Source organism: Nothobranchius furzeri, chromosome 12 (genome assembly GCF_043380555.1).
Source record: "Nothobranchius furzeri strain GRZ-AD chromosome 12, NfurGRZ-RIMD1, whole genome shotgun sequence".
Classification (NCBI taxonomy): Eukaryota; Metazoa; Chordata; class Actinopteri; order Cyprinodontiformes; family Nothobranchiidae; genus Nothobranchius; species Nothobranchius furzeri.
Genome location: NC_091752.1, coordinates 72,476,162 through 72,489,094, shown reverse-complemented (window position 1 = coordinate 72,489,094; position 12,933 = coordinate 72,476,162). Strand labels below are relative to the sequence as shown.

The following is a 12,933-nucleotide window of genomic DNA, read 5'->3' as shown; positions in this document are numbered from 1 at the left end:
CCATCATACATTGGACCTTGTGCTGACTTATGGCATTGAGTGTGAGGAAATAACAATCTTTCCACATAATCCAGTCCTCTTGGACCACTTTCTGATAACCTTTGAGTTTTTTATAACTGAGTTCTCGAGACATGAAAGTAAATTTCACTATAGTCGGTCTCTATCTGACAACGCAGTTGCGTCTTTTAAATCAACTGTTCCATCTTTACTGTCCTCAGCATCTCAGAGGCATGTAGCAGAGGGCAATATTTTCAGTTCTAGCCCCTCACAAATTGATGCCTTGATTCATCATGTTAATTCCTCTTTACGTGTGGCATTAGATGATGTTGCCCCTTTAAAAAAGAAGGTAATTAGGGACAGGAAGTTGGCTCCCTGGTTTAATTCTCATTTACGAGCCTTAAAACAAAACTCTAGGAAATTGGAGAGAACATGGCGCTCTACGCACCATGAGGAGTCCTATTTATCCTGGAAAAATAGTCTTGTGCTTTATAAAAATAAGCTTCGACAAACTAGAACTGCTTATTTTTCAGCACTAATTGAGGAGAATAAGCATAATCCTAAATTTCTTTTCAGAACAGTTGCTAAACTTACACATAATCATAGCTCTGAGCCATCTATTCCCTTAGCCCTCAGCAGCAATGACTTCATGGGATTTTTTACAAGTAAAATTAATTCTATTAGAAACAAAATCTTTAGCATCCTCCCTAATGCGATTTCTTCTTCCTCAGTAAGTGAGGCAGCATCAGAGGTGACTGTAGAACCTCATCTGTGCTTGAACCGTTTTGATCCAGTTGAGCTTTCAGAGTTATCAAAAATATTAGCTTCATCTAAACCTTCAACTTGCATTTTGGATCCAATCCCAACCAAATTAGTTAAAGAAGCATTTCCTTTGGTTACTGCCCCCATTCTAGATATAATCAATCTATCCTTAGTAAATGGGTATGTACCACAAGATTTTAAGGTAGCTGTAATCAAACCTTCACTTAAGAAGCCTTCTCTGGATCCAGATGACCCAATGAATTATAGACCAATATCTAACCTTCCATTTTTATCCAAAGTCCTGGAGAAAATAGTGGCCATCCAAGTATGTGAGCATTTAAACACTAATGCTCTGTTTGAGGAATTTCAGTCTGGTTTTAGAGAGTATCACAGCACTGAAACTGCATTAGTAAGAGTTACAAATGATATTCTCATGGCCTCAGATAAGAATCTTGTGTCTGTTCTAGTCTTGTTAGATCTCAGTGCTGCCTTTGACACAGTTGATCACAATGTTCTTTTAGAAAGACTTGACCATGTTGTAGGGATCAAAGGAACAGCGTTAGGCTGGTTTAAATCCTACCTGTCTGACAGATTTCATTTTGTAAATGTACATGACAAATCGTCTTCATACTCCAGGGTTACTTGTGGAGTACCACAGGGTTCAGTGCTTGGACGAATTCTTTTTACTATATATATGCTCCCAATTGGTAAAATCATTAGACAGCATGGGATAAACTTCCACTGTTATGCTGACGATACTCAGTTATATTTATCCATTAACCCTGATGAACCTAATCGGTTGGGTAGATTACAGGCTTGTCCTGAGGACATAAAAAATTGGATGACTCTAAACTTTTTGCTTTTAAATCAAGACAAGACGGAATTTCTCATCTTTGGACCAGAAATCCAGAAAAGGAAACTGCTTAGCCAATCAAATGACCTGAATGGCATTACATTAATCTCCAAGAACAAAGTAAGGAACCTTGGTGTTATCTTTGCCCAGGACATGTCATTCAAATCCCAGGTTTCACAAGTTTGTCGGATTTCCTTTTTCCACCTTCGGAATATTGCTAAGATTAGAAGCATCCTTTCCAGGAGTGATGCTGAAAAACTAGTTCATGCATTTATTACATCAAGACTGGATTACTGTAATTCATTACTCTCTGGAAGTCCACAGAATGTAGTTAAAAGTCTTCAGCTTGTCCAAAATGCTGCAGCTAGAGTTCTGATGAGAATTAAAAAGAGAGATCTTATCCCTCCTGTCTTAGCTTCCCTACATTGGCTACCTGTTAAATTCAGAATAGATTTTAAGATCCTTCTTCTCACAGATAAAGCTCTTAATAATCAAGCTCCATCATACATCAGTGATCTGATTGTTCCATACGTTCCTAACCGAGCACTTCGCTCTCAGACTGCAGGTTTACTGGTGGTTCCCAGAATATCTAAAATCAGGATGGGAGGCAGATCTTTTAGTTATCAGGCTCCTCTCCTGTGGAACCAGCTCCCAGCTTTAGTCCGTGAGGCAGACACCTTGTCTACTTTTAAGACTAGGCTTAAAACATTTTTATTTGATAGGGCCTATGGTTAAAATCTGATGTTAGCCTAAATCTGGACAAGTGGGGGAGTAGAGGGAGGTGGAGTGTACAGTCGGTAAAGACGACTCTACCTTGCCCTGACTCCAACATGCCTCCATCTAAATAGGATAGATTATCCAGAGTTATCTCTGTAGTTATGCTGCTATAGGCTTAGACTGCTGGAGGATACACTGAACACTTTTCACACTCTGCTTTATTCTACAGTCTGCTCTTTAACTGTATTATTTTCTGCTATTTCAGCTGTTAACTTTATTTTCTCTCTAAGTGTTTTTCTCCCCAGAAGAAGCTACAACGATGTTCTGCTGAGCTGTGGTGGCCTCATGGAGGGGGCCATCGACTAGCACACTGCTGCTAACCACTTAAACATTCTCCCTCTCCTGATAATAACTTTTTGCTTTCCTTGACGTTGGATGTGCTACTACTAGTTTACCCGTTTAATTATAGATCCACTAGGATAAATACAATAAAGTTTATCTTTCACCACATAGAATATTTACTAAGACATCACAATATAACTATAGACACATTACTTGTCTTTGTGTGTGCGTGTGTGTGTGTGTGTCTGTGTGTGCGTGCGTGCGTGCGCGCGCGTGCGTGCGCGCGTGCGTGCGTGCGTGTGTGTGTGTGTGTGTGTGTGTGTGTGTGTGCTCTGTCTTTATCATCCCCAGTGAGTCGTGGTGGATGGCTGCTTATACTGAGCCAGGATTCTCTGGAGGTTTCTTCCTGTTAAAAGGGAGTTTTCCTCTCCACTGTCGCTGCATGCTTGCTTAGTATGAGGATTGCTGTATAGCCACTGACACTCGTCAGTGACTTGATGCAACCTGCTGGGTTCCTTATATAGGAAACTTTTTTTCTGATTGGCTTAATGAACTGACCTGAATTGGAATGTTTATTATGTGAAGGTCCTTGAGACGACTCTTGTCGTGATTTGGCGCTTTATAAATAAACTTGAATTGAATTGAATTGATGGGATTCAGCAGGTGTGCTGCTGGAGCAGAACCCTGTCTGAGGTCCAGTCCAGTCTTCTTGGTTCACTAGTTAGATCACCACTTTCTCCGGTGATCTTTGGTTTAATCATTTATCATATAAACCAAAACATCTAACGTGGGAGAAAGTGGGCGGAGCTTCCGTTCTCGTGGCTGAATCAGAAAAATTTTGTCTGATGAACGATATTTTTACAAGCAGCTCCACCAGCAAACTTCAGTTAAATGATGAAAACCTGATGAAGCTCGTGCTGCTCCTCTGGAACAGATGATTATAATGTCACTCTGACGTCACCAACCGATGAAGCAGCTGCAGCCTGATGCAGGAGCAACAAGCCCAGCAGCGGTGAGACACACACACACACACGCACACACACCTCTGCGAGATTCAGGTTGTAAACAAAGCAGCTCGCGCGCACTGTGACGCACAGGGTTTAGCCACGTTCACTTCTCCGCAGCACGTGAGCAGCGGAAGTGTGTCCTGCTGCTGAAGGATCAATAATGCGTTTCACACTTGAGTTAAACAGGTGTACACACACGCGCGCGCGTGCGCGCGCAAACTTTTCCATGCATGAATCCCAAACCCTCCTCATCCAGCTGGAAACATCTTCGCTTTGACTTTGAGGCAGACGCGCCCAGGCAACACACACACACACACACACGTCTCACCTTTTGGGCTTTTAATGAGGAAAACCGCGTCCGCTGCAGCGAGCCTCCGCTCTCATCGGTGTGCCGTCAGCTGCGGTAGGTGCGTGAACGCGTCCACGGTGTGTTGTTGTGGTTCGCTCCTCGCGTCATGGACCTCCCTCCGTCTCCTCTCTCTCTTATTTCCTCCTTTCGCTCCGACTCTAGATGTGTGTTAGTAGGTCAGCTGTTGCATAACAGGACGCTTAGGGTCTAGTCACGTCTCTCTCTCTCTCCTGTTCGTTGTGTTGCAGGAGAGGAGCTGAGGGGGCGGAGACACGCTCCCTCAGGGGGCGGGGCAAGGTTTTAGATCCTAGTGGGATTCCTCCATCAGTTCTACTTTCTGAAGCTTTTCCTCTTCAGGAATGATGTCTGGGTTATGGAAGTCTGACCTGATTCTCTGGTACCATGTCGACCCGCTACCTGGAGGCACGGTTTGACTTGAGAAGTGGGCGTGTCTAAAACTACAGCCTAGATGCTAGGAATGCAGGACTGTCAAGTACTCAGGTGGCAGTAAAAAACCTAAATACTTTCATTTCACCTTTGTTGTTCACCTTGGTAGACATGTAAGAGGAAGTACTTTATAGGTGTGACTGTATTTACTCTGGTCACATGAGGCAAACACGCTAATATCTGATTTAAATGACATACGTGAGGTTTTCTGGGGGGAACATGACCCCCCCCCCCCCCCCCCCCCCCCAAAAAAAAAACTACGGCCATGCCTGAGGCCGGGGCTTGGCGTGTGTCACTGGCCCTGTGCCAGGTGTGCGACAGTCTGATAGGTTTTGGGTTGATTACTAAAGGGAAGAACGATCCTCCAAAACCCCTCCTGGGGTTCTGCGGTGGAACCGAAGTGGAGAACCCATTCAGCTGGTTCCTCCCACAGGTACCCAAATCCAGAGTTACTGTAATACCAGGTTAGCAGCATGTACTTGTGTTTATTTTTACCAAACCTGTCCTAGGTGTGTGTCCCAGTCCCGGCCAGGCTTCTCATCCTGGATGTCCAGGAACGTGTGTGTGTCTCCTCCCTCTGCAGGTGATGAAGCTCATCCCAGCTTCCTGTCTCATCACATCTTTAATGGTCCCAAAACCTCAAACGGGATCTTTGCTGGTCAAACAGCTGATTTAGCAGAAAACCAGCTTAGACTTGTTCAGGGTTAGGGTTTAAACCTGACCCAGACAGGTCCCAACAGAGTAACAGAGCTCTGACTTCTGAGGAACCAACTGTTGTTGTTGAGTCTGAGGTTCTCATGCGGCTCTCGTCGTTTCCAATCAAACGTCTTATTAGATGAATAAACCAGCACCTCCTCCTGGTGCGCGCTCACACAGATCACCAGTGCTGGACCAGCAGTGCGTGTGTGTGTGTGTGTGTGTGTGTGCGTGCGTGTGTGTGTGTGTGTGTGCGTGTGTGTGTGTGTGTGTGTGTGTGTGTGTATTTAATGAAAAGGGGGGTCCAAGTTTATGTTCAATGATTTTTCTCCTGATGCAAAAATGTGTAAAGGACTGGTGATTTCACACACACACACACACACACACACACACACACACACACACACGCACGCACACGCACACGCACACACATCCTCATTCTCACCCAATCCTGATGTTTTCCCCCTTGAAACTAAGTCTGCAAGCGTTTCTATGGCAACTGTCGCACTGCCTGCCTAGCAACAGGCTTTATCCTTTCATCTGGAAAAAAAGTGGGGGTACGTAGTGTGTGCAGAGTGTTTTTTATGAGTGTGTGTGCGTGTGCGTGCGTGTGCGTGCGTGTGCGCGCGTGTGTGTGCGTGTGTGTGTGTGTGCGTGCGTGTGTGTGTGTGTGTGTGTGTGTGTGTGTGTGTGTGTGTGTGTGTGTGTGTGTGTGTGTGTGTGTGTGTGTGTGTGTGTGTGTGTGAGGGTATTACAGTAGCGGCAGCATGCAGCAGATCACATGATTCTCTTTGTTTCCTCAGAATCAATCATTTGTGATTAGATATGAAAAAAGTGAAGTCAGAAAACGTGCGCACATTTACAAACGTGCACGTGCTGCATGGGTACAATAACTGGTGAAGAACAAATGCTAACGACAGAAGGTTCCCAACACCTGAGAACGTTGGTGGTCAGCAGCAACAGTAAAGTCACCTGAGGAGTCGTCCAAGGTGCTGCCGCAGCTGAATGAAAGCTCTTTGTTGCCCTCTGCTGGTGGGATGCATGCATGCAAGTTCACACCTGAGATGTAGACCAGGTGAAGACACACTTGCTTCACAGAAAACACAGCATTCAGGGCCCCCACAACCATCTGCACTTCATTCCGGCCCTGGTGGTGTAGTCCATGCAGCTTCTGATCACATGAACATGAATGGAGACAGAGAGGGACGTGGACTTCGTCTGATCCGTCAGATGGAGACGATGAAGGGAGGAACATCAGCGTTGGTTCTGCTACCGTTTGTCTCCACTAGCCTGATTTTCCACCTTCCAGTTTTCCTGATTCCTAATTCTAAACGGATCTTTAGAGTCTAACCTGAACCCTAAACACGCCTCACACATGCTCACTATCGACTGTAGCACTGGCAGCAAACCCCGTCTGTCAGCTGTAACAGAGTTTCTGCAGAGGTGATCAGATTCAGACCAGGATGGAAGCTCAGAAGGGTCCACGAGGAAGCCCGAGACCGGTCAGGAGCGACCCTGACCCGGCCCAGTGTGAGGTCATCGTCACCAGAGGAGGACAGGTAAAGTGTCCTGCAGCAGAACATGTGTGCTGCATCGATGCATCTGTGAGGGTTGTCCTTTCTCCACATGAAGTCCTCTGGACAGACCATGTGGATGATGATGTCATGGAATGAATGAACACATTATTTGGTTCTGAATGAATGATTGTAGGTCACACTGATTTTGACAGAAACGTTTAAGTTTTAGTGAATTTTGAGAAAACGTGTTTTAGCCTCTCTGAGAGTCTTCTGTCAGCCTGCGGCATCAGACCTGCAGCACCAGACCGGCAGCATCAGACCTGCAGCACCAGACCTGCAGCACCAGACCTGTGCTGAGCAGCAAGTGTCCGTCAGACAGGAACAAAGAAGGAACCACCACACCTGCCGTATTCTTTTATTTAGTTTTAATCGGAATATTCAGGAAATCTCAGGACAGAACCATGTTCAGCGATGTGGAAGTTAGTGTTTTAAACAGGACAGCGCTCCCGAAGAATCTCACCCCAGACCGGCAGGGCTGGTTTCTCCCAAACAGAGGAGAGTTCATGAGAAACATCTGGAGGTGGGGCAACACAACACGTTAACACAGAGGTGCTCCACGGCAGCTTTTGGGATGAGAGTCTGGAGCCCCACGGCGGGTCTCATCAGGCTCTCTTGGGCAGAAGCTGCTCGGTGAAAAGCTTCTTCAGCTGGGCCACCTCCTCGCTGAGGGAGCTGAGCTGAGACTTTAGGTAGGTGTTCTCCTGCTGGTACCGGACCTGGCTGTGTCTGAGCGCCGGGGGAGGCTGGAGGCCATAGTGGGGGGTGGAGGAACACAAGTCAGGTCTGACCTCGTCCCCCTCCAGCTGCTGGAGCCAGGAGCCTGGAGCTCCCGTGTCTTCTCCACTCGGCTCTTTGGGGAACTCTGGGTGAGCCTTCTGATTGGAGAAGAAGGAGCAGCGCCTGGTGGTGCTGGTGTCGTCCCCTCCCTCGCCGCCTCCAGGGCTTTTAAAGCGCAGCTTGTGAGGGAGGTTTTTCATCCCCTCTGTGTGCTCCAGCTTCCCTCCACTAAGTGCTGCGGTGTGGTGGACATCAGAAGGAGACAGGTGGAGGTCATAGCCTAGTTCTTCTGCCCTATGAGGTGAGAATTTTCCGGCATCTCCAAGCCGGTCTTCAAAGAAGACTGGGCTCCCGACGCTGGAGCCACCTGGAGTGGAGAAGCCAGAGTCCTCTGAGAGGTTGCCGGTCTCCCTGGAGCTTCTGTGGTGAGATGCTGGAGAGCTTCGTAGAGCTCCGTCTCCTCGGTGGGGGTGATGGTGGGACGTGTGTGGAGCAGCCGTGGTGAGTGGCAGGATCTGTGGGGCATCTTTAACCAAACCAAAGCGGAACTTGAGGGCCAGAAGCTCAGCTCTGAGCCGAGCGTTCTCCTCCAGCAGCGCCAGCACCCGGCTCTCCAGGACCATGTCGTTGACACGCCGCTTCTCCCGGGAACGCTTGGCTGCCTCGTTGTTCTTCCTCCTTTTGTCCCAGTAGCTTTCATCCTTCTTGTCCTGGGGGATGAACTCCCGCTTGCGCCGCGCCGCCGCAGACGGACTCTCTTTGCGTTTGGCGGCGGAGGTGCGAGCCAGCAGGGAGCGTGCCAGCAGGCTGCTGGAGGTCATGATGGAAACAGCTTGATCAGTGAAGGATGATCCGTCCCCCACCCCCCCGGAAGGCCCCTCCAGCACCATTCCCTGCAGGGTTACTCTCTGAGCCGGGTCCTGGCTGAACACTGAAGCTCGCTGGGAAGGACTCGTGCAGCAACAGCGCCACCTGCTGAGCAAACGAGGAACAGGTGGTTATGCAAGAGTCGTTACAACACGCATTATGTAAGCCCATCACATCTGCTGCAGAAACATCACTAGTGCATGGTTCTGGTTCGGTTCTGACCCAGAACTCGTCCCGGTTCCCGACTGGGATTCAAATGAAAACTGTTATTTTACATTAGTGACGAGCAGCTGCAGCAGCTGGTCAACGGCTAAGGAACAGGTGTGTACCTGTGACTCCTGCTTCCTCCCGTCCGGGTCCTGGTTCTGGTCCTGGTTCTGGTCCGGGTCCGGGTCCAAACTGCGGATCCTCTCTGCTCCCGTTATTCCTGCGGCTCGTGCGCATCCGCTCTGCTCCACTTGGAATGCCGCAGCTCCTATTTGTAACGCGGAGTTCACCTCAGGTCGGCTCCTATCCTCGCTTGAACCAGCGGGGCCTCGTTCACGGGCGCGCGCGTGCGTGAGCCCGCCCCTCCTCTCCGTGCGCTGTCCAAAGGAAAGCTCCTACCAACGCCAATCGTCGTCATATGACGCGCGCAGGCCACGCCCAGTGTGATGGGATAACAGCAGGGAGGAGGACCTCCTCACCCGTCCTGGAGGTCGGAGTCCTGCTGAAACCGGAAGTGTAGGAGCCGATGCTGCTGAACTGCAAGTGTTGCTTTGGATCTGTAACTCAAGTATAAAAATAGACAATCAGACCAAAAGGTGTCGTAATAAACTTTATTTGAACATAAAGACGTGACAGATGAAGCTGCTTTGTGTTAACAAGAGTTAAAACTCAACATTTCAAATAAAAATGAGAAATGCCTTTTAAACATGAAAGATGATGTATTTCATGTTTGGTCCGTGCTAAACACGCCCACTCAGCATCAGTCAACAGCTGACTGGCCCCTCCCACTCCTGTCCCTGACCTGAGACAGCCCTCTGGTCTTGGCCTTGGTGGAGGTTGGTCTGACAGTTGGACAGGTGTGGGCAGGTGTCTTTTACATGGATAAAAGGTAGGAAGGGTCTTGCTCAAGGACACAACAGCAGCCGGACACCGGGATAGATCATGCAACCCTCCAGTTACTGAACAAATTACCCTGAGCTGCTGCTGCCCCTTTGTGTGTGTTTTATCTATCCACATGAACCCTGATGGACCTAATCGGTTGGGTAGATTACAGGCTTGTCTTGAGGACATAAAAAATTGGATGACTAAACTTTTTGCTTTTAAATCAAGACAAGATGGAAGTTCTCATCTTTGGACCAGAAATCCAGAAAAGGAAATTTCTTAGCCAAGCGCCTGACCTGAATGGCATTACATTACTCTCTGAGAACAAAGTAAGGAACCTTGGTGTTATCTTTGACCAGGACATGTCATTCAAATCCCAGGTTAAACAGGTTTGTAGGATTTCCTTTTTCCACCTTCGGAATATTGCTAAGATTAGAAGCATCCTTTCCAGGAGTGATGCTGAAAAACTAGTTCATGCATTTATTACATCAAGACTGGATTACTGTAATCCATTACTCTCAGGAAGTCCACAGAATGTAGTTAAAAGTCTTCAGCTTATCCAAAATGCTGCAGCTAGAGTTCTGATGAGAATTAAAAAGAGAGATCATATCTCTCCTGTCTTAGCTTCCCTACATTGGCTACCTGTTAAATTCAGAATAGATTTTAAGATCCTTCTTCTCACATATAAAGCTCTTAATAATCAAGCTCCATCATACATCGACTAGCACACTGCTGCTAACCACTAAAACATTCTCCCTCTCCTGATAATAACTTTTTACTTTCCTTGACGTTGGATGTGCTAATACTAGTTTATCCGTTTAATTATAGATCCACTAGGATAAATACAATAAAGTTTATCTCTCACCAAATAGAATATTTACTAAGACATCACAATATAACTGTAGACACATTACGTGTGTGTGTGTGTGTGTGTGTGTGTGTGTGTGTGTGTGCGCACTATGAATAAGACCCATGGACTTTATTATATCATACGTGTAAACTCCCTCAGCAAACATACCCTAGTTGAGCATCAGATACACTCTGAAACCTTTTTGGCCCCTTTTGCTTTCCCACAGAGCTCAAGGTGCACGGCTGTTTCTGTAAACACAGACTTCATAAGGAAACTACCATGAAACTGATGAAAGAACCAAAGAGATGTGGATCAAGTGCGTTACAATAGAATAGAATAGAATAGAATAGAATAGACTTTATTTGTAATTGCTCATGGCCGTTACATTTGGGATGGTCGGCCATCAGCAGTAAATATCAAAACCATAGAGGACTAAAAAGAATTAAAAACATTTAGCAGAACAACCCGGTGGTTCAGGTCTGCTAAACCAGCAGCACAAGAGGGTTTAAACACAGATTAGTCCACATTACTGACGGGGAGGGGGGGTTGAACGTTCTGACGGCCCACGGGAAGAAGCTGCTGGAAAGTCTGGTGGTACGTGATGTCATTGACCTGCAGTGGCGCCCTGAGGGCAACAGGTCAAACAGACAGTTGGTAGGGTGGGTGGGGTTCACGGAGGATGGTGGGGTGGAACCATTAGTCCGGTCTTCCTGTCCTCAGCTGTGGAGCCTGGAGACCACACTCAGAGAAGGTGAAGGTGCTCTCCAGGGAGCAGTGGTGGAAAGCCAGCAGCAGCTTCTGATCCAGGCCACACCTTCTCTTTACTCAGTGCTTCACTGTCTTTTGATAAAGTAAAGCTGCTGCTTTGGTCCCTGGCTAGATGGGCTGGGGTCTCCATGTCCCGGGTGGGGTTTAGGAATGGGGGTGCCTGTTGGGGCCAGTGGGGGAGCTGGCTCCCTGGAGGTTTTAGGCCCCCAGCCTTTCCTCCCCATCCTCAGGCTTGTCCCTCCTCCTTACCACAGATTGCATTCTGTCAGCATGCAGCACCACTCTGGTGCAGGCGGAGGAAAACTAAGGGTCTTCTCAAACCTCTGTTGTCGGTTTGTCGCCTGGGGCTGGAGGCTAGGAGTGGGAGGTGGGTCTCTTTGCTCTGCGTTGGGCGGGGATGCTGCTCATCAGTAAGAACGGGACCAGCTCTGGCGTCCGGGCATGGTTGTGCCCTCCGTGCAGCAGTACTGGGACCAGAGTGAGTAGGGTGTGTGTGGGAGTGTAGCTCTGTGTAGCTAGCAGCCAACAAGCAAATAAAGCAAAAACAAGGTTTTTTATCCATACGTGTGAGAATCCCAGCATCAGGAAACGGCTGCGGTTCAAGAAAAAGAAAGGATGAGCAAAATTCCAATTTAGAAATAAACAGAATGAAATGATGAGAATATAGGGAGGCAGCAGTTAGAGAAGCAGCTACTTTATACAAGTCAGTGTAGGTTCTGGTCAGAGCGGGTCAGTTCAGGTCACAGGGTCATGTGACTGGAACCAAGCAGCTGGAGTGGGCGGGTCTACGATTGTCGTTCATGAGTCCGACAGCAGAGGGGAAGAAACGGTTCTTGTGGTGAGAGGTTCTGGTCTGACTGGATCTGAGCCTCCTGCCAGATGGGAGCGAGTCAGAGAGACTGTGTCCAGGGTGAGACGGGTCAGCTGTGATCCGACCTGCACTACTCAATGACCTGGAGGTGTACAAGTCCTGTATGGAGGGGAGTTAGCAGCCAATGACCTTCTCAGCAGAGGGTACAACAGGCTGCAGCTTCTTCTGGTCCCTGGTGGTGGCTCCAGCGTACCACACGGTGATGGAAGAGGTGAGGGTGACTCGATGACTGCGGTGTAGAACCGCCTCGTCCACTGTGCTGATAGTCAAGTCAAGTTTATTAACTAGCCCATTTCATACACAACGGTAGCCCAATGTGCTGCACATAGTTAAAACAACCCCAGCTTTAAATGTCACATCATGTTATGTATAAGAGTGTTGATACGGAACATCGTACACGAAAATAAAAGCATTCAAAGTAAAAACTTTACTAAAAATGATAAAACAACAACAAAGCTGCACAGACTAGTTATAAGTTCCAAAAACACATAGAATAAATTTAACCACACAGGTAAAAGCCTAGTCGACCACGGATAGGTTCATGGAAGGCATCATAAAAGTTTGGTTTTTAATCTGGATTTAATGGGAATGGTGGGAGAGGTCTTCATGTCTATTGGAAGACAGTTCCAGAGACGGTCCACATAGCAGCTAAAGGCAGCCTCTCCGTGCTTGGTGCGGGCTCAGGGTTGTACCAATAGGTATTTTTCTGCTGAACTAAGTGATTTAGAAGGCCAATACAAACATCTCTGCTATAAACCGCGGTCCTTGGCTATTTAATGATTTAAAAGTATGTAAAAGGACTTTAAAATCAATCCTGTAAGTTACTGGTAGCCAATGCAAAGATTTTAGGATTGGTGTGATGTGATCTTCTCTTTTGGTTCTGGTCAATAGCCTTGCTGCTGCATTTTGGATCATTTGAAGAGGTTTTATTGTTTTTTTTAGGGAGACCAGTGAAAAGACCGTT

General features: G+C 47.4%; 1 protein-coding gene across 2 annotated transcripts; it reads right to left on the bottom strand.

Annotated features, from left to right (window-relative positions):
* Window positions 1-7,087: 7,087 nt before the first annotated feature.
* Window positions 7,088-8,861, bottom strand: nfil3-6 (nuclear factor, interleukin 3 regulated, member 6). 2 transcript variants are annotated; one of them, XM_015974808.3, is made up of 2 exons: window positions 8,721-8,861; window positions 7,088-8,499 (listed from the first exon to the last, which is right to left on the bottom strand). In XM_015974808.3, the coding sequence occupies exon 2, from the start codon at window positions 8,412-8,414 to the stop codon at window positions 7,350-7,352; it is 1,065 nt and encodes a 354-aa protein (XP_015830294.3). In that variant the 5' UTR covers window positions 8,415-8,499; window positions 8,721-8,861; the 3' UTR covers window positions 7,088-7,349. The 2 variants fall into 2 exon arrangements, with proteins under 2 accessions (XP_015830294.3, XP_015830295.3); XM_015974809.3 differs by having other exon boundaries at window positions 7,088-8,496; window positions 8,721-8,858.
* Between the last annotated feature and the right edge of the window lie 4,072 nt (window positions 8,862-12,933).